Source organism: Malania oleifera, chromosome 3 (genome assembly GCF_029873635.1).
Source record: "Malania oleifera isolate guangnan ecotype guangnan chromosome 3, ASM2987363v1, whole genome shotgun sequence".
NCBI lineage: Eukaryota > Viridiplantae > Streptophyta > Magnoliopsida > Santalales > Ximeniaceae > Malania > Malania oleifera.
In genome coordinates, this window is record NC_080419.1 from 106332475 (window position 1) to 106354158 (window position 21684).

Genomic DNA, 21684 nt, shown 5'->3' on the forward strand with positions numbered 1-21684 from the left:
GTGAGTTCAAGTGCCCACAGCTGCAGTCCATCCCTTATATTCTGTTTTTAATGGTTAACTGAGTAATAAAGGTAAGGGGCCAGGTTGCCCTGTGGCTGACCCTGGTTCAGTAAGGTTTAAGCTGGTTATGACCGGGTCACTTAGATCATCACCAGTTCGAGACAAATCCGGTTTGAAGGGTCTAACCAGACCAGGTGGGCGACCAGCTCCAGTTGGACCAGGTCAGACCGGCTGGTCTGGTCCAAGTTTTAAAATCATGGTATAAAGCATGGTTTTAAAACCTGACTGGATGACCGACTTGGTTAAGTCACCGAGTTGATCAAACTGGTTGAACTAGTGGATCAAACCAGCGATCAAATTGGTTATACACACACACACACATATACACTGTTACTTAAGACAAGTTTACGCAGTTTTCAGTCACCATTTTCCTCTTCATTATTCCAAGAATGTACTTGTTCTTTAAACTTATCATTTATTTATAAAATTGACAAAACATGAATTCATAAATATTTAAATAAAATAATTTTTAAATTTTTAAATTCTCCCATTACCTCCATTATCTACATAACTCCCAACTCTTTTAAAAAAGAAAGGGTTGTTGAGCATGTGCCTATTGTTGCCTGCTGTCTACGTATTTGTAAACTTTATATAAATTATACGAAGTCAATCAGGAAAAGAAAATCACAAATCCAAAACAAAATTTGTACTACCTTTCTATTATTAAAATATTTTAAAAACTTATAATTAGTGGAAAAAAAATATTCAATAAAGAATTATATATACATAATGCACAAATACTCATTTTTCACATAGGAATAAATATATAGATTTGAGCAAACAGGGCAGCGTAAGATGCAATAAGGTGTGGTGATTAGCTGGGCTCTTGAATAACAGATGGTCATGGGTTCAAGTCTCCAACACAACGTAAGTTCCATTTCCCATGGCTTTTTTCCCTTGTACAAGGCATCGGGACAACCCAGTAGATCAATTGAATCAGGCCGAGTCACCCAGTTTCAGTTGAGTCGACCACAGACCCTACAAAAATTGGAGTTGATTCTATTACCCAGACTGGCCAAGGGCCCGATTTGGACTGGCCAGTTCAGTCAGGGTTTTAAAACCATGGTATAAAGGCTGTCAACAGCCTCTAGTGTAACAAGGTACAATAGCCCATTATGGTCTGTAATGAAATCATAGTGCCTGTTATAGCCCATAACGAAAGCGTAACTTCCTTTGCAACCCATTATGAGAGCATAACGGTCATGAATTTTCCTCCTCGCCACTACAATGGTCCAAAACAATATAAGGAGGTTGATTTCCCGTCAAGTAATGATGATACACTATGTAATGGCTATTATTTAGAACCATGCAGAACCACGTAAGTTGATGCTCCTTCGAGTAAAATGACACTTCCTTTTCTACTTGTAAGAATTGTTTACCTTCATCCTATCAAACGCCTTTTATAGGTGCTCTTCATGTTCCTCTGAAGAGGAATTGTAAACAACAATGTCATCCTAGTATACCACAACAAACTTGTCTTGAGTGGGCAAAAAGTTGCTAGCGCATTTGTCAACTCAAAGTGCATCACCAAGAATTTATATGCCTCTTACTATGTCACACGAGTAGTCTTCGGCTCATCACCACTACTATACTCATCTAATAGTAGCTTGAGTGCAAGTCAAGTTTGGTGAAGTATTTGGTATGACTTAGCTCTTCACACAAATCAACTATCAATTGAATGGGATACTTGTTGCACACAAAAGCTTGGTTGAGCATGTAATAATCCACATAGATAAGCATGCTCCTATCATGTTCCCTCTAAAACACCAATGCTCTCAATGGTGCTTTGGAAGGACGTATATAACCCACTTCCAATAAGTCATAAGTTGCTTCCTCAACTCTACAAACTCTAAAGGCATCATCTGGTACAAGACGCTTTACCCCTAGTAACAACTCAATCTCATGTTCCACCTTGTCAAGGAGGCCATAGCTTATCCAGCATCACAACTTTGTAAATCCTCTCAAAAGAAAAAAACATCCTAGATGGTAGTAGGAACCCACTCTTGTCCTACTTATTCATCCATAGCAAGAGGCAAGATATGTTATCTCCCATTAGATAAAGAGAACCAACAAAAACCACTGATACCACCTTAGTCTCCCCTAAGAAGTCCATTCCAAGTATCACTTGAAAAATCAACCATCGGCACGACTGTCAAATTCGCATATCTCATCCACTATCCAATCTTCAGTCACTTGCTTGGTCACTCCCAAAGAAAGTTGAGTTATGAAGTTAAGTACTCACATGTGTCATCCTTCTCCATCTTTAAATTGAGTCTTTGCACTTCCCTGTGTAAGAAAGTTATGAGTAGCCCCAACATCCACCGCAGTATGGGTGCTCTTCCCATTGATCCACAAATCCACAAAAATCAACCCTTTAGCTTAGATGACTTTCATCTCTTTCATTTGCCTCTCCAACACACTGAGTAACCGCACTGCACCTATCCTCAAGGTTTCCTCCTCATCCTCATCTTGTCCTTGTGTTCCCTTCACAATGAAAGCTTGCAAGGCATTGAGCAACGACTTGTGAGGACAATAAACAATTTCGTGAGGTCTCAACATAAAAAGCATTCAACTTATCCTTACCATTGAATTGATTAAAAGACCAAGATGATGAAGCTTCCTTCAAATTTGATGCCTTGTTGTTGGCTTCCCCCACTTTTGAATTTGCCCCTCTTGAAATACTTTCTATTGTTTCCACCACATGCCACCCTCCCTAGGCATGGTGGAACTCTCTCCAGCACAGTCAGTCAAGCGTTTAGTGACAACCTATGTAGGAGGCAAGCTTTGAACTCTTTGGCGATAAAGTTCAGCCCTTGCCCAAAATAGAACATCTTGTCTTTCTCTGACATGACCTGAACATCCAACATCAATACGAAAAAATATTTCATATACTTCCTTACTATATAAGTGTGCTTAAGACCTCACAGTTCATGTTGAGCATTCTAATATTTTCAAGAAGCCTTTAGCTCTCTCTTCAAGTCTGCCCAACTATAAATTACTCATCATCCATTCTGAATCTCATCATACTTGGTACACCACCACAGCTTAGCGTCTCCAATCAAATACATTGTCATCATGGATACTTTCACCTCCTCCTAGTCAATCCTCACCACAAAGAAGTATTATTCCATGTTAAATAAGAAATCCTCCAAGTCCTTAGCATCACGAGCACCACCATACGCTCAAGGTTCTGGCACCCTTGTTCTTCCATACTCGGAACTGGAATTCCTGACAGCATTAACCATCAAGTTCATCTTCGTCGTAAGCTCACCTATCTAGATCTATCAAGCTTCTACCATAGCACAGAAGTAGCATCACGAGCACCACCATACGCTCGAGGTTCTGGCACCCTTGTTCTTCCATACTCAGAACTGGAATTCCTGACAGCATTAACCATCAGATTCATCTTCGTCGTAAGCTCACCTATCTAGATCTATCAAGCTTCTACCATAGCACAGAAGTCTAATAACTCATCAACAGAATTGTGCTCTTGTTTTTGGGATCCCTTCATGCATCAACATGCTTCACAATTAAGGCCATCTCCACAGCTACATAGTTGGCTGTCTCAACCTTGCCTCTAGTGCATCAATTCTCTCGGTATTGATACACGACATGGTTCTATTACCAATTCTCCACACGATCCCACAATATGAAGGCAATTAAATCACAAAGCAATTAACCAAGCTCTGATACCAACTAGAATGGACCAAACACTTTACACTTTGTGAGGGCTGCTCAACACTAGTTATAACACACAAGCTTAACTAATAAATCAAAAGTATACTGCAGTTTCACCACACATCAACAAATTAACAAACATCCAATGTAAATGAAGTGGAAGCAATAGCAAACATGAAAGCAAATGAGAGAGGCAATAAACTATAAAGCAATGCAATTCATAATTCACATCTCTATAGGCAACATGTGTTTAGTGAAGGAGGCAAGTGAACTAAACATGTTTATAGTGAGTCTTACAATTGACTAAAACTCTCTCTCCCCTAAAGAGTTTTCTATGTTCTCACTCAATCATTAGGAACATCAAAGTGACCGAGGAGTCATACTCAATATTTTCACTAAGACTTTATCCTACTCAAAAGAATAAAATGTACATTAGTATTCACATAATGGCAACGCATCCCACTTGTACACGAAAAGTGGTCATAGGCAAGCATAATGCCCACAACAAGTTTGACTCAAAACACCATGCCACCAGGTACATGCAAGACCTATAGGAGGAATAAGTGCCATACCCAAACTTTTCTTTTACTCAAATAACATGATAGGAAATTTTTTCCCCCAATTTGATTGAACCCACTATCTTTAGATCTTCCTCTCCTGTGAACTTATGTAGACTGACCCTGATAATCAGGCTTGCTAGAGCCTTGCAATAGATGAGGTATATTATAATAGGTATGAAGAGTATTCGGGCTCCTAGGAAGAACATCAGGTTCCATATGTCTCTTTTGTTTTTATTTGGACAAATAATGTTGAAGAGACTGAAACCTTGGACTTGAGAGCATCAAACTTTCTACCAAAAACTGGAAATTTTGACTTTGAATAACAAGTGGCAAAGGACATTTTAACTTTTTGGCTTGCTTATTTGAACAAGATTAGGCTAAGGGCCTGCGTGCAGCCAATGGCAAGTAGCTGCTTTGATGAGTAGTGAACTCCAGCAAAGTCATTTACAATTAGCACTTGATGACATCAAGAAGTTCACTCGATGATGAAGGCTCTAGTGATGATGGAATAAACTCCCTCAATCAATTTGGCAATCTAATGGACTTAGAGATTAACTGGAATGGGTTTTGATATGGGCCAGTTGCAGAAATGCTTAATACAGATGGTCATTGTAAAGCACAGGGCTCTATGCTAAGAGCAGTGATGGAGGCAGCCACAGTTATTAAAGTGCAAATCGCAAACCTACAAATTAAGTGAAAATTGGAAGATAATGGATAGAGTGCCGCCTATGAATAATCCTAAACGATCATAAGATACTCAAGGATTTAGAAATTAGGGATTTTTCTTCATCTAGAAAATATGATACTAAAGGAATTTTAGTTAATTTAGAGTTTTTGACAACAGAAAAATTCGTTAATGAAAGAATAAAAAACTACAGTGTAAGGAGGATAAGGCATCCTCTGAAAAAATGAAAGAGAATTTCCACAACAGTGCCTTCCAATCCCTATGAATATCAGACAGTGAATGAGCTGCAAAACCCCCAAAAGAATGAGTCCAAAGAGAAGTGAGAAAAGTAAAATTCTCGCAGAGCAAATTCAGAGAAGATTTCTGGTCTTTAAAAAATCTAGCATTCCTTTTGAACCAAAGTAGACACAATGTAGCAAATACTGCACAACCCAAAAAGTATCCTTTCCGAGACCACAAAAACTTACCACTAAAAGGAGTAAGCGGGTTTCGAGCAATGATCAAGTCATGACCAGAGCTAGGAGACATTGACTCCAACAATGAATTCTGAAGAAAAACAGAATCTGCCTTTGATAAATTGAGACTTTCCCTTGAGATTTTGAAGCAAAGGAAAATAATTTTCATTTGTACTGCTTGAAACTGATTGTTACTGCAAGGCTTTGATCATTGGTGCGATACTTTAAAGAAACTGAAGTGAAGCTGTATCCATACTGCAAGCAAGTTACTTTTAAATTAGGCCTAGGAAGCACCAACACTCCTAGAAGGCTTGCCTGTCAATATCTGACACATTTCAGATATTATTTTCTTTTTTTTCTCACACTCTTGGATACAGTTGGACATGGCTGAAGCCTGTCAATGTTCAGTTATTTTAATGATGTCCTTGTATCAACCGTAAAAATAAAAATAATAATAATAATAATAAAAAGAAAAAAAGAAAAAAAGAGAAAAAAAAGAGAGGAGAGTTGATAGACACAGATGCTCTGAGCCCCAGCACCCTGTGAGGCTGCGTTTGTGCACGGCTGCATGCTTCACCCCATACCTCCCATGCTTGCCTTGCACCGATGGACCAGCAACTGACCAGAGGAGTTGCCAGAGGCCCAGGGTGGCGATAGACCAGATGGACTTGCTGGAGGAAGACTCCACTTATAGCTTTGGCTCTGGTACTTCCTAGTTGGTACAGTGATATTCCTCCCCCCCCACCCCCCCAAAAAAGCTCCTGATCATCCATCTGCCACTCTCTTGTCCACTTTCTTTTTTCTTTTTTTCAAAATTCTAAATAAGCCACTGCCAATCAGCCACGTGATCGTACAACAGAGTAACAGAGCCTTTAAGCTCTCAGCCAGACTGCCTCTCTCCCTCTGATTTTATTTTCCCGGCATTTTACTGTTGACTATTCTCTGATATGAATGTATATTAGTAGATGGAATCTCTTTATTAAATGTGCGTGAATAATGCCTATATTTCATTTTAAATTAGAAGTACCTAAATATTTGGGGGAGGGGAATGCTACTGTATACACATATATACATACATATCTACACTACATTAATTAATCAACATATGCATGCCGTGTGATGTCTTTTTTTATTTATTTTTATTTTTTATAGAAAGCTGGAGAGAATGAACCTGTTCAGTGAAACATTGGATGTTTGTACTCATATCTTAGAAGGGAAATTATTCCTACCAGAATCATTTCAGGTCTTGCCATGATATAGTGGCATTTCTCAGATAAACGGATTATTTACTGAGATATTTTCAGAATTCAGAAGAGAAGTTGTTCCTGTCAGCATCTTTTCAGGTATTTGCTGTGCTTTTTTGGAGTTTCCTGTGAGAAAATTGACAGTTTGCTGTGCGAGATTGGGTGATTTTTGAGAAATTACATAAAACATTTGACCTAGAGTCAAAACCAAGGCATAGGCACTTGGTAAGGTTTTCAAGGACATCTGTGTCGCTGGTATTCTCTTGAAAATTAATTTAATATTTTTTATCTTACTGGTAAGCTTGCGAATTTGTAATGGGTCCAATGGATTCCTCATCCTCTCATTTTTTTTTCAATTTAAAAAAAAAAAAAAAAGTCATTTTCTTGCTCCTTCCATCAAATCTTGATTTGGTTTCTTTTTCACCCTTTCACTGCATATCCATCCGTTAAAAGGAGTTTTTTTAGGAAAAGAAAGAGGGCAAGAGAATGAGCAAGAACAACTTAATACACTCGTTTATCAAGTAGGTGGCAATTCTCAACAAAAGAGTGAACCTAGGCGCCCCTTTGGTTTTGATGGTTGTGCAGACACACTGTTTCTTAGATTTGTCAGTCGACTTACAGAACTATTTTGATTGGTACGGGTTTTAGGACTGCAAGCAGACTTACAGGATTGGCTAAACTTGACAAAAGACTGAAAGAGATTAAGTATTTTGGAGCACCACCAATTATCACCTGGTCAAAAATAAAGTACCTTTTGAAAGAGAAAAATGTTCCCCCTTGTTATTGAAAACAATTAGTAGACCATTTTGTAAGAAATTAAACAATTTTGCTTCGGTGTCTCAGAATATTTTGCTAAATTTAATGACTTTGGCTTAGGTGTGACACAGGTGAGGGTACAGAAATTGCCACCATGACTTTCAAGGGGTTAAGACAAATTCCTTGGTAAAACCAAAAGACCCCCATCTCCTTGTCTGAAGGTTTATCACATGGCTTTAAAAGCTTAGAGATTTCTCTAGTTATCTAATTTCAAAAACATTAATTCATTTTCATCATACTAGAAAAAGTTCTAAATGGTCAGAGACAACCAGAAACTGGTCCAGAATGCTGAAAAGAGGACCCAACTTATTGAAGGTAAGCACCTCGCTATTTCAACTCCTTACATTAAATATTGCATGATATATCATGATTGCATTGACGATTTGTAAGTTAGTAGTGCGCAATTTCCTGACCATTCAATGGACATAAGTTGTGAGTGTTCTTATCGGAGTGAGTTCCTAGACTTGCCTTTTACTGACCCTAGGCACAGAGTTTGGCTTGTCTTGAGACCTGGTCATTGAGACTTGCAATGAAATTCAAGATGAGTTGCCAACTGCAGGGACTGAAAAGCATGTCTATAACACAATTTCTAAACTACAAATTCCCCACTCCTAACCCAAGAAATAAGCCATAATTTGTTGCTTCATAATTTATTGAAGATTCCTTAGTTATTGAACTTGTTATCGGGAATCCCCTTAAGATAAGGTCTTCTCTATCCATTGAATATGCATTCCCATCACCTACTTCTTGTCCCTTCAAATGGGGATGCAATGCATGCTTACTAGATTTGCGATTAGAATTTGATATTAAATTAATGTCTTATTTGGAGGAATTTTTAGAAGGACATTGAAGCCTTCTATGCTTGCATGTGACTTCACTAGATTAGCTAGTGCTTCTAAAGTTCAAGCTTTTACACTCTTGTCATCAGGGTTGTCACATGCAAACATGGCATGGATGATACAACACGTGATACAACACAACCCAAGTTCTTCATTTTGTCATCTGGTTGAAGTAGCTGAGGACATATTTGCTACTTTCCTGTGGTGGTTAACCTGAGATAGCTTATGCAAGTTCATTTTGCTGTTTGGTCGAAGTAGTTCGAGTATTGAGTTGTTGCTGCTATGCTATTTCAAAACTTGAGGTCCAGCTTTCCCACCAAGGAAATGCTTTTGGACACTTAATTATTAGTGCAACAAAATTGCAACATGTGACCTAACATCCAAATGCCTTTAAACTAAATTTCTTTAAATCTAACACGTAATCATGTCAAATTTTGACACTTGTTTGGATAATAAATCAAAACAGTCTTCATCCATATGATTAAAGGAAATAGCTAGTAAACTTTAAGTTATATGAACAACCTGACATACTGCGGTAACCAATTTGTTAAGCCAAGGGTACCATTCAAATGGTCCAAGTGACAGAAAACGCAAGTCCATGTGAAGTGTGAACCGACACACAAAGATGCCAACAGCTGTGTCAATGTCACGCAAAATAAACACTCACAATACTATGAAGAACTATATGTTAAACCAACAGTTATTATAAAAAAATTTCTAATGCCTATTGGAGGACCTGGATTTAGAACCAGTGGCAAATCCAGAAATCAAGGTCGGGGGGAGGGGAGCAAAGTCTTGCATTAAAAATTTATTGAGAATGTCTTATTATGTTTGTAATTGTAATTTTCATTTAGTTTTAGCTAAATTTATCTGCTCCATTAACATGAAAGAATTTGAAAAAGAAAGATCTCATTTATTAGAACCATGAGTAAATACATCCCTACGAAGGATAAAAAAACAAGTAAAAAAATACATCACTTTCTAGCACAGTGCATACAAAAAAAATACATTGTGAAAAGATCTATAAATCATGATCTAACTTGAGTAATGATCCTGTAATTATGCTCACCACCTCTTCATAGCATAAAGTCAATAATCCAAGATTTGCATCGAAATCAATAATTGATTTTTGGGTTTTAATATGATCAATGCATTTCATGGTCATGTCTAGAAGATAAATTGCAAATTTGCACTAATAAGTTCCTTTGGTATTCAAATTGCTCAATTTTGAGATTTTTAAATTTGTTTTTTATCAAGGTAATTTTTTTTATCTTAATAATCTCATAAGAAAACTGTTTAGCACAAGTAAGGGATTGGCTGTCCAAGTCTTGAGACTTTTATATGTATCTTTGTCATTGGAAGTCTTTCTAAATTATGTTTTATTTCTATTGAGGAAAAAATTTCTTAATAAACTAGATTAAGGCTGTGTTGGGGAGGATGGTTTTGAGGTCTTGGATTTGAGTTTATGTGGATTTGAACAAAACTCAATACAGTTTTATTTATATTATATTTCATCCAAATCCACACAAATTCAAAATCTAAGGCCTCTCCCAAACCTAGGGTGGAGGTGTTTCTAACTTTCGATCACTTTCTTATTTAAGAGAACACTTGCTAAGTTGCTAGAGCTGTTGGGCTTATATTTAGCATGCCATAAAAGTGTAAACTCATCAATATGCACATCACTTGTTTTAAGACTAAAAAAGATGAACTGAAGAAGGGAGTTGGAGTTGGTGGGAGCTAGTCACCTAGAAGAAGGTAGACCTGTGGAGCTGTGTAACTTAAAAATAAAAATAAGAAACTATGAAATTACACATTTAACCTCCATCTAATGCAGAATAGAAAGGGATGAGAGCTCCAAGATGGGAAAAATTAGTCGGTTAGGGGCAGACAGGCAAGAAGAGGGGAGGCAGACTTACTACAAGTCCAATGTTTCAAATTGAGAAAAAAAAAAATTGTGGGGGGAGCTTAGGTGGGGTGGCTGCCCCCTCCGGCCCTGCAGATTTACAACAAAGTCCAATGTTTCAAATTGAAAAAGAAAAATAAAATAAAATAAAAATTGTGGGAGGAGCTTAGGCAGGGTGGCTGCCACTCCAGGCCCCTCCCCTTTTACATCTGCCACTGTTCAGAACATTCGTATCCTTCTAATAACCGGCATTGCCTTGACACATGCAACAATTGCCACATATCTAAATCTCCAAAATTGCTGTTCATCTCTATAAAACACTCCCATAAGCATACAAGTATCTTACATTATTTACATTATAAATAGTGACAGATCTAGCATCAGTATTTCAGTTCATAAAAAGAGATGTGCTCCTTTTCAAAGAATATCCATGGCGGTCATGAGAAAAGATGCTCCGATAACGATAAAGAGCAGGTGACGGAAGCAGAAAGGTAGGTTTCTAAAAACTTTACTAATATTCTAGAGGATGATGCTTCTTCTCTTCGAGAGAAGAAGGATAATAGGCGTGGTTCCAAGGTCGAAAGAAAGGATGAAGTCAGTTTGATGCAGTTCAGTTTTGATCAATACCAAACACCGAACCACAAAATTTGCAAGCCCAGTTTCCTCACCAAATGTTTTCTTAAGATATTGAACCAAACCCAAGCAGGAACCATCAGTTTCCTCACCAAATGGTTCAGCAGTTCTACTGTTTGGTTCAGGAAAATTACAGAAGCCTTTAAATTTCCTGGCCTACAGAATTAAAAGCTTAGACTGCAAGGACTCCAACATAATTTTTGGAGCTAAATGTGGGCCGGGCGCACAACTTGCAAGGTGTTCTAAGTATAGTGGAGGGGCCAATTGGTGAGAAGGCCAAAATGAATAAGGATAGTAAGAGATGGGGGGATGTTTCAGATGAGGATAACATAGGGAGTAGTGTTTTTGAATTTGAAAGAGGTTTAATTTTGGATCATATCAGCATGGATTTTTCTCCAATTCTTCTATTGATCGCCTCAGGGATTTATCTTATGTGCTGCATCCTCCTTTAAAAAGCTTAAATGGAATTAATATTTCTGAAGATGATGTTCTAAAAAAGAACATAAGTTAAAGGATGGAATTTCTGCCTACTCCTGTTCAAGAAATTTATGGGAAGGACCTTGAAACTCAGAGTTTGTTGGATGACTTGGGCCCATGTTGTCTGATCAAAGAGGAAATAAAGTTAGGCTTGACAATGGCAAACCTAAGGTGAAGAAGGTTCAAAAGGAAACTAGCTAATTTGAAGTGTTCAATGAACTATGATGGGGAAGGGATTCTTTCCTTGGCTGGTTGTAGCAGTTTCTATTTTCGTTTTGTTTTTATTTATTGCTTTTGTTTTTTTTCCTTTTCTTCTTCAGGATTTAGTATCCTCGCAATGATTCTACATTCTCTTTCTTAATATATCTTCTATCATTATAAGAAAATATATATATTTCAGCTCATGCAACAGTGACACGCACCTAAAAGCTTCATTCCACGTGACCTATTAATGAGGGTAATAATCAATAAAATATATCAAGTCGCAAATGACGTATTCTCTCCACTGGAGCAAGGTATTTTAACTGCACATAAGCTCAGAGAAAAAACTGAAGCCTTTCCACGCCCTTATAAAGGACAAATTGACATCCATAGGGCGATGTCATAATTTGTTTAGGAGAAGGATGGAACATGCACGTTTTCTATTCTCACCTGAAAGAAGCTCAACAATAACATATGCACACTGCAGATACTTTCTCCCATGATTTGCTCAATTTATTTTCCCACCATTTTAAGATAGTATAAAACTTAAGTTCAAGTACAATGTTTTGCACACATTTCTCAAGATAAAATAATGTCATGCTCATGGGAACATTGCAAAGAACCATATTCCATTCGCTAACCAGGTCAAGTTGTTGGCTAAATCATCTAGAAGGATGAAGAGTGAATATCTCTCAATTAAAATATGACAATTTCCCAACAATATAGTTTCAAATAGTTTTAAATACCACAACATTCATACCCAAACACAACTTATCAAATTGAATTCAGATGAAAAAAAATGATGTATTTAATAAAAGTCACAAAAGAACCATAAATGGCAACCATACTATAATAAATGAAGGGTATAAGTGCTTACGGAGCCATCCAACGGTATGTTCCTGTCTCCGGTGTCATTCCCTCAGTTTGTACCTCAATCCGTGCAACCCCAAAATCAGCAATCTTTATTGACTTATCAGCTGAAATCAAAAGATTATCTGACTTCAAATCCCTGTGAATGAATCCCAGCCCATGCACATATGCCATCCCCCTTGCAACATCCAAGGCCTGCTTCACTGCCAGTTTCAATGGCACTGATCGATTCTGTCTCTTCATTAGGAACTGCCTAACAGAACCTCCCTTTGCATACTCAGTAACAATGCACCAAACCATTGGTTTACGGCATGCACCAATAAATCGAACAATATTCGGATGCTTAAGCGTAGCCAACATCATCACCTCCTGCTGGAACTGCTGTTCCATCACAAGTGCTTTCTCAAGACTATTCTCTGGGGTCTCCAATAACTTAATTGCCACATCTTCACCATTATATGTTCCTCGGTACAACTTCCCAAAAGAACCCTGTGCAAATGCCATCCCAATGCTAAGTTTCCTCAAATCAATCGTCCACTCATCATAATTTTGAAGCCCCTCAGTTGGGTACCTACTATCCATCAATGCTTGAGCCAATGCATCATCATTTAAAGCATGGGTAACCTTGCCCTTTCCTGGGCGGAGGACACTATGTCCTATGGAATACTCATGGGCGATGGGTCGTAAACCTGGATGGCTCAAGATGTGAGTAAGAGAATCGTTTGACCCAACACTACTATTGTCCAGAGACATTGAGATGGATCCACCAGCATTGCTCGTCCGTAAACTATCTATGGACATGTTTGAACCCTCGCCAAGTTTTTGGTAAAACCCTTGAGTTAAATCATAGAAGTTGTTATCATTGTTGTTATTGTGGCCTCCTATAATTCCAGAAAACTTTGGACCCTCCACCATCTTCGACCAACAATTGTGAAAAACCTACCAGGGATGCAAGATTGTCCTAATTTCCAAAAAGCTGCACAATTATTTCATGCCATGATAACTTCCCAGCATATTCACCACACTAAAAATCCAAAATATTAACAAAATCAATAAATTATTAAAAAGATAAGATGAAATTCAAATAAGAATTGCCCTGATACACAATTTGGTTGCCAAGAAATGGAAAAAAGCAAAGCAAACATGAAAGGAAAGGAAAAAAGAACTCAAATAAACCATATGGTGGAATTAGTTCCAAGCAAGTTTCTTCTTCTTGTTTTTTTTTTTTTTTGGGACGTGGGGGGGGGGGGGGGGGGATTCAGTACTCCAAAGGTTTAATGATCAAAGAAGAAAATGTTCTCTTCTTTTTCGTTAATTCAGAACATAGAAAATAATAAACCTAAACTTTTTTACTTCCAAGATGAATTCCAAACCTTTCCAATCGACTAGCCCCAAGAAAACAAGCCTTATAAATGGAACTGTTCCAATACCAGACTCTTCCAACTCCTTCGACGCCACACTCCCTCCGGCATCTCTGCGCTAAAGCCGCTATAACTTTCCACAAGTAACAAACGCAACAAAATGTCAATCTTTTATGCTCAATTAAGCAGCTCAGACAATGTAGGAAACACAAAAAGGGGGGAAAATCAACATTTTAGATTTAGAATTTTGATAATTTATAATCACGGAAGGCAAACATATCACAACGCAAAACGAAAAAAATCATGGATTTCTCAATTTTTTCAATTCGCTAATTTTCTGACCATCCAACCAGAACCCTGAACATTTTTAAAAAATAAAAAAAAAATCATTTTTTTCAGAATTCCGCGCCTTCCTCGCTGATTTTCCGGCCCAAAACCCTAAACCCTAAACCAAAAACCCACAAAATACTAGATCAAACTTACACTTTCAATACCAAAACAACAACCAAAAAAAAAAAAAAAAGACAGACCAAACAACAAAAAATTCGAAATGGGGAAAAAAAAAAAACTAAAACCGAAAATAACAGCAAGGCACCGAAAAATTAGCATAAATTCGGATGAAGATCGTCAATTGGAGGATTGTATCGCATGCCTACCTACACAGTCGATATCCAACTCAAAGAAGCAGAGGCGGGAGATAGAAAGACGAAGACGAAGACGAAAACGAAGACGAAGAAGATATAGACCAGAGCGACTACAGTACCAGCAAAGAGCAGTCCTCGTTTCACACTTACCTCCAGCTTCGTTTTCATGGCGACGACGCGGAGCCAAACGCGCTGCGAGTGTAAAAAGAGGAAACTCGCCCTATCCGCATGACACGTTTCGACAGCCACTCCTTTTGTACGTCAGCCACTCGGGCCACGTTGCTGATGTTTACCAATTTTAATATTTTTTCTTAAAAATTATTCTTAACTGAATGAACCAGGTCTATACCTAAAAAATATTACATAGAGCAGCAATTTCAAAAATTAAGTTACATAAGATTAATGACTTATATACATAATTATATGTAAAATTTAGAAACTGAAATTTTTGAGTCAAATTAGTATCGACACATGCCTATCAAGTTTGTTCATAACAAAAATAACATGATTCTAATTCACTCCTTAATCATGTAGAAATCAGAATATTAATTAGTTTTTTTTTTTATTTTCAAAGTTTTTCTTCTTTAGATATGAGTGTGTTTGCACCTAGTGCTTTAATAGGAGCTTTCTTTTACCTATTGATGATACCTACAATTAGTTCCTTGTTGGATAATTCTAAAAATTTTCTACTCTTCAATTAGATATTTAAGTTATTGTTGGATTTCGATGCTCTTTGTCTTCATGATTAAAGGTTGTATCTTTAGCATACTATTAGGAGCTTTCTTTCACGGTAAGCATAAAATGATTTAGGCTCTCATTGTCCTTGTTCGATTAGGACTTCTTAGCAAGTATCTCTTGTTGTGGACGGCGGAGAAGGACATTGACCGTTGAGGGCCAAGGAAGTGATTGTTGGATCTGCCATTGAAGCAAGACAGAAGAAGGAAGGAGAGAGATTTAAAAGAAGGCATAGAAAGGAAGGTGTCGTTGCAAAGAGAGGAACAGTCATGTTACATGCCCTTCGAGCAACTAAGAGTTAATTAGAAGTAATTTATAGTCAATGTCTAGCAACACCGATATGTAGGGTGTTGATCTTGGGCATCCAATCATAATTTCCATTCCAATCTCTATGGTTTTGAAGTATAAAGTCTCTCAAAGGGGTAGTGAATCATGCTTTTTGGTTCAGCAGTCACTAGTTTATTCATCTCAAAATTCTCCTCTTGAATCTTACTAATCAGACATGACTTCTTCTTCTTCTTCTTCCCACATTAATGCTTATTTATCTCTACCTTAACGGAAGAAGTATGTCTTGTTCTCTTTGTTGACTGTTAGGGATTTATACTAAAATGCATGTTTTATGTAATCGGTTTTAGTATTTATTAATAACTTCAGTTATTCCATTTTAATGAGAATCTTTGTGAGTAATGTTTGCTTGACATTATTTATTTAATGATTATGCATGTGTGTCTTTTATTCTATATAGTAGGTGATCTAGTGTGTAGAGTATGGTTTATACACAAAAGATTAGATCATCAATTCTTATAGAATATGAGTTTATTGTTTACAATTTTAAATGAAATTGGACACACCATCTGTAAGGACAGGAACCCGAGTGGGTTCCTACATATAAATTTTTCAGTGGATGCACATAAATCTAAATTATTTTTATCACCAGAGTACTAATTAGCTTTATTACAAATATATGTCTTAACTATTAAAATGAAATTTTCTAAAATTCTAAAATACACAAACATAATTCTAAATGGTATTATGCTAAATTTTTTATTCTACTCTGATCCTTTTATTCCCGCCTATGCATTTGCTACGCTAGATTTTAGGTACCCTCTTCAAAATTATCTGAAATGTAAAACAATGATTGTGGTGAGACGACACTCAGTAAGTAAATAAGATTATTATTAGTGTGTGGCCAAAATGAACTTTTATAATTTTATAAAATAATATTTAATATTTTAACTTTAAAACTACTTTTAAAATAGATGTAAATTTAAAAATTTATGTATAAAACTTTTACTATCAACTATAATAGTAAAATTTTATAACCATATATTGTGACTATTATATTAAACTTTTAACTTTAAAACTATAACTATAATATTTAATTATATACATATATCTATACTTTTCCTTTTGATCACCATTTAGGCATAAGAATGATCATATTCATATAAACATATACTTTTCTTTCAAATCATCAATAATTTTGTAATAACCTCAAAAAGGGTTATAGAAGATTAGTAGAGTGATTCCGAAAAATAAAATAAATAAATAAATAAATAAATATTAATTAATTAATTAATTAAACGAATTAAAAAGAAAAAGAATAAAAGTAATTAAAATTAATTTTTTATATTTATTAATAAAAATATATTATTATTAGTAATTAAATATATTATTATTATTATTATTATTAAACTACCGGAAGCTTGAAGCTTCAGGTAGATTCCAAATTGGCAGGCGCCCCCCCCCCCCAATATTCTTCTTCTTCTTCTTCATTTCATTTCTTTTCTTTTCTTTTCTCTGCAACTCTCTGAACTCTCTCTTTCTCCTCACGTTCTCTCTCCCTCTCTCTTCGATTTCGTGACAGATTTTCGCCCGATCGAAAATCCGAAGATACCACTGGACTCCATTCGTCGCTACCATCATTTCTACCAAGCGGATCAGTGGTAGGAGCGGCGTTAGCATATTCCATGGGGTAAGTCATTTTTTATTTTTTCTTTAATTTATTGCAAAATATAAGTCCAATTGACAAACGGACACCACCACGAGAATTTAGGGATGATTCTCTACAAGTCTAGTGAGACGGAATTCTTGTGAGGGTGTCGGACCAAAATCCCAAATTTGGGGTGCGGCAGTTATTAAGGGGCTTATTTTTAATTAATTAGCATTAATTTAGAAATGCTAAAATATTAAGTATCTGGGACTGAAGTAAGATTTCTGAAATTTAGGACCCGGATGAGGGCCGCAGGTGTAATTTTGGGACCCACAGGCAAAATTTAGAAAATTAAGTAGGGATGTTAAATAATAGTTTAAATATTAATTTGAGGTATATGGAGCCTAGGGAAGGCTAGATGAGTATTATTTTGGAGAAATAGATTAATTAATCTGGGAAAATTGTAAATTGCAAGAGTTAAATTTTGGGCGCCAAGGGCATGAAATTTTGGGTCTTAACGAATTTCTCAGTAGTCAGGTAAGAAAATAAACTAAAGCAGTTATTTTCCATGCAAATTATTATTAATTATACGAAAATTTATTTTCAAAAAAGCATATGCTGTATTTTTTATTATGAATGAAAGGTGCGATTGGGAAATACTACTATGATAATTAAAATATATATGAATGTATGAGATGCCGGAAAATTACGTTTTAAGAATATGAAGTATGACTTTTAACAGCATATGTGTGGCATGAATATTATTTTATGTGAAATGTATTATGATGTGATAGATTTTACGAACAAAGCATGATTTCAGGTATTATGAAAAATGAGTTATGTTGTGATGAATTTGACGAATATATGATAAATGATTTATTTTCAGTATATATATATATATACCTGAAATGATTTTGGCGCGAGGCCATGTATTTATGTTATTGGCACGAGGCCGTATTTATGTTATCGGCACGAGACCGTATTTATGATATCGGTGCAAGGCCGTATTTATGCATGATTTCGACACGAGGCCGTAATTACTATATTTTCGGCACGAGGCCGTAATGATATTATATATATGATCATGTATTATATGTTATCACAACCAGGATGTTAGTTTAGTTCAGTTCAGGGGCTCGGTACCGTAATTATATTGTAGATCAGATATTTATGTCAGATTAGTGCTAACCATCCCACGAGGGGATGGGAGATGGATAGTTGATGTGGCTTTCAGTAGAGTGTGGACATCCACCTGGCAGTCTGGACCAGGGTGTGGCGGGCCCATCGTACTCACAGACATATTTGACTCGGCAGTGGTCGGCCAGCCATTATCGGGTCCCGCCTTCGGGCTACACAACCCGTCATGGGGGGTAATACATGACACCAGCTAGCTATTCATCTTGGGTATATGTTTTTAGTATTACCAATATAACAGATGTTTTATGTAAGAAATGACTTACTAGAAAATATGAAAGCATGTGATTATTCAGTATGATATGATGAATGTTTATGAAATCTGAAATGTACTGTATACGTATAATTGCATTAAATATTCATATTGTCACACAACTGTATTTAGTTTATTTTCCCTTACTGAGAAGTTTCTCATCCCCAAATTTAATTAATTTTTCAGGAGCCCTTGAGGGACCGACGGGTCAAGGCCGCCGTTGAGCTAGTGAGATTACCCTGTGAGAAGGGTAAGATTTTGTAATAGGGTCAGAGTTATTTTGTGTTCGACCCTAGAGATATTTTGATGTATATGAGGATGTATAGAAGTACATTTTTATAATGTTATAGAAAGCTCTGGCATTATGTTTTATGGATGGATGTTTGGATTTTATGTTTACTGCTGCATAGAATTCCGTTGTGTTTGACAGGTGTCCCCGCTACCCACGGGTTCTGGTTGACCATTTGATCTATTATGTGACATTTTATGTTAAGAAATTGAGGGATGTTACAAATTTTGTCTATGTAATTAAATATGTATATACATATATTGTAAAAATTACCATTAGGCCTTTTAACCGTAACTCATGTTTACTCCCATGACTGGGTTGTGCGGTCCGAAAAATGGACTTAGTTGGCTGACCGGCTAAACTTAATCAACGTACATCATCATTAAGTGAGATTTTCCCTATTAAACCCTGATTCGACCCAGGCGTGCACTAAGGAGAAATTCACTATCATATAAAACCACTCTATAAACAGTGTGGGTGCACTCTGATCTGTTTAAACTTTAAGTTTTGGTACCGAACATTCGTAACTTTCTGTATCATCTAAGCCATAAGGGGTTTTGAAAACATTTTATTATATAATTTATACAATTAAAATAATATCATGAAAATATCATTTTTACTCGTATTCTCGCGAAATACATAACATAAAAGTCAACTCATGTTATCTTTACTCGTATTTTTGTGAAATATGTAATGTAAAAGTAAACTCATGCCACATAATTTTCGTGTTAAAAATATTTTTTTGAATATAAATTAATGTTGTAAAATACCCAAGGAGTTTAGAACATTTTTTTAACTCAAAAATAAATGCAAGTATATTAAAGATAAAACTGGTATAATTAAATATGCATAAAAACAAACTTGAGATAATTTTATGAAAATAAATAACATAATCAAAATTTTCTTACAAATAAACTCGGGTATAAATTTTAAATAAAAATCTAACATAATCAAATTTACTTACAAATAAATTCGGGTATGAATTTTAATAAAAATTTAACATAATCAAATTTACTTACCTCTTACTTAACCTTGTGCTACGAATACAACGAATATCTCTAAAAAATGAGATCGAAAAGAGTTGGTGAGTGAGAATTTAATTATAATAAAAATTCTTCTTCCATCACTAATTCTTTTACTCACTAATCCTTCTCTTCCTTTGAAAATTTTTTGTAAAAAATGAAGGTTGACAGTTTCCTATTTATAGGAAAATTTAGAGGAAAAAAATGAAATTTGTAAAAGTGTGGAGAGAGGGGTGAAATTATAATTTTTTAAAAATTAAGAAATGGGCATGGGATGGGCTAGGTATGGGATGGGGGAAATGGGAGTGCTTGCTGACATTCCCATTTAATTAATTTTTTTTAATTTTTTTAAATCATTATTATTATCATTGTTATTATTTTTAAACTATGTTTTATCATTTTTTTTAATGAAAAAGAATTAAGTTTGAATTTCGAAAACTCATGTGGGTCCCATATAACTTCAGGACTTAAAGTGGGTCCTACGTAACTCCAGTAGTTCTCACACGATTTGATGAGCCCTACACAGTTTCGGGACTCATGTGGAGCCCATACGATCTTGTGGGCCCCGCATAGGACACCTATATTATTATTATTATTATTATTATTATTATTATTATTATTATTATTATATCATGTATTTCTATAAATTATGTCAGTAAAAATATTATTTTATGTATATGTACTTATTTACGCATACAAATAGTGTCTACCCTATTTATCCTATGAAATTCCATTTTGACCAAGTCGACCTCCAGAGAACGACTGAGCCATAATAGTCTTTAAGCACTCGCTAAGACAAGGTCTTTCATAAGCATCAAACATTGAATCAAAGATCATACAGAAAAGCACTTCTGTATTGATATTAACTTAATGACCGTTTTTATTATTTTATTATTATTATTATACAATAATTGTATATATTTTTGAGGTCATTACACCATTAGTAGGACTGTAATACAAGGTTTTAATAGGTTTGTCGGGACTATTGGGAATGTTATAGTTCCAACTCCTTGTGCTAGTACACTTTGTGTATATTGAACAAGACCTTCTTAGGGTAATTGTTTTTATACTGACTATATAAAAAAATCAATACCTCATGGTTATTATGAGTGCTTATACTCTTAGTTCTGATATGATTATTGGACACGTGCATATAGTGTTTATTACTTTGATTCACAGAAGAGTGAGATTCTTTATAGGTCAATAAACTCAGTGAGTTGAGTGATGACATTATGTGTAAGGTGGACATTAATTATTGATGGTATTGACGTCTCGGTATCGGGATTGATGATACTCCCTCAAGGAAGCTTATAAGTTTTGATTGTGTCAAACTTTGCAGGTGAATTTTGAATTCGACACATCAAATAAGTTAAGTGGAAGGTCTTAGGGAATTAATATGTCAATTAATTAAATTGTCAATAACTTAATTTAATAGACAAGTATCTGTAATTTTTATGTGGGGAGATAAATAAGCATTTAATAATAGGAACTCGAAATTTAATTCAAATATGATAGGGAGTGCAATTATAATTCTTTAGTGTTATGAACTATAATTAATGTAATTAAGGATGAATTTGGGTCTGATTAGGAATTCTTAATTACATGGGAAGCCCTAGTCATATTTATCTGCTGTAGCCTATATACACGCGCTCTGCTCAGCAATTAGGGTTAGATGAGCGAACTCTCACAGAGGTAGACGTTTTCATGAGAGAAAAAAACTCTAGCAGCCGCCTATGAGCTCACTCTCTCAGGAGCAAGGCGTGTTCAAGGAATACAGCAGAAGATTCCTGGTCATCTTCAAGAGTTCGTTTTCGTACTTGCAGATTCGGGAT

The 21684-nt window shown here is 35.8% G+C and overlaps 1 protein-coding gene across 5 annotated transcripts in view; it reads right to left on the minus strand.

Moving 5' to 3' along the window:
- Positions 1 to 14654, minus strand: part of LOC131151625 (serine/threonine-protein kinase STY13-like) — a 29542-nt gene extending 14888 nt beyond the window's left edge. Inside the window, exons 1-3 of one of the 5 annotated variants that reach the window (XM_058102899.1) lie at positions 14577 to 14654; positions 13795 to 13915; positions 12429 to 13445 (exon numbers count right to left, since the gene is read on the minus strand). In XM_058102899.1, coding sequence (XP_057958882.1) covers positions 12429 to 13336 — 908 coding nt within the window. In that variant the 5' untranslated portion in view covers positions 13337 to 13445; positions 13795 to 13915; positions 14577 to 14654. Of the gene's footprint in view, positions 1 to 12428; positions 13446 to 13794; positions 13916 to 14438 lie in introns of all 5 variants that reach the window. The other 4 variants (XM_058102898.1, XM_058102897.1, XM_058102900.1 and 1 more) reach the window with 4 other exon arrangements.
- Positions 14655 to 21684: the final 7030 nt, after the last annotated feature.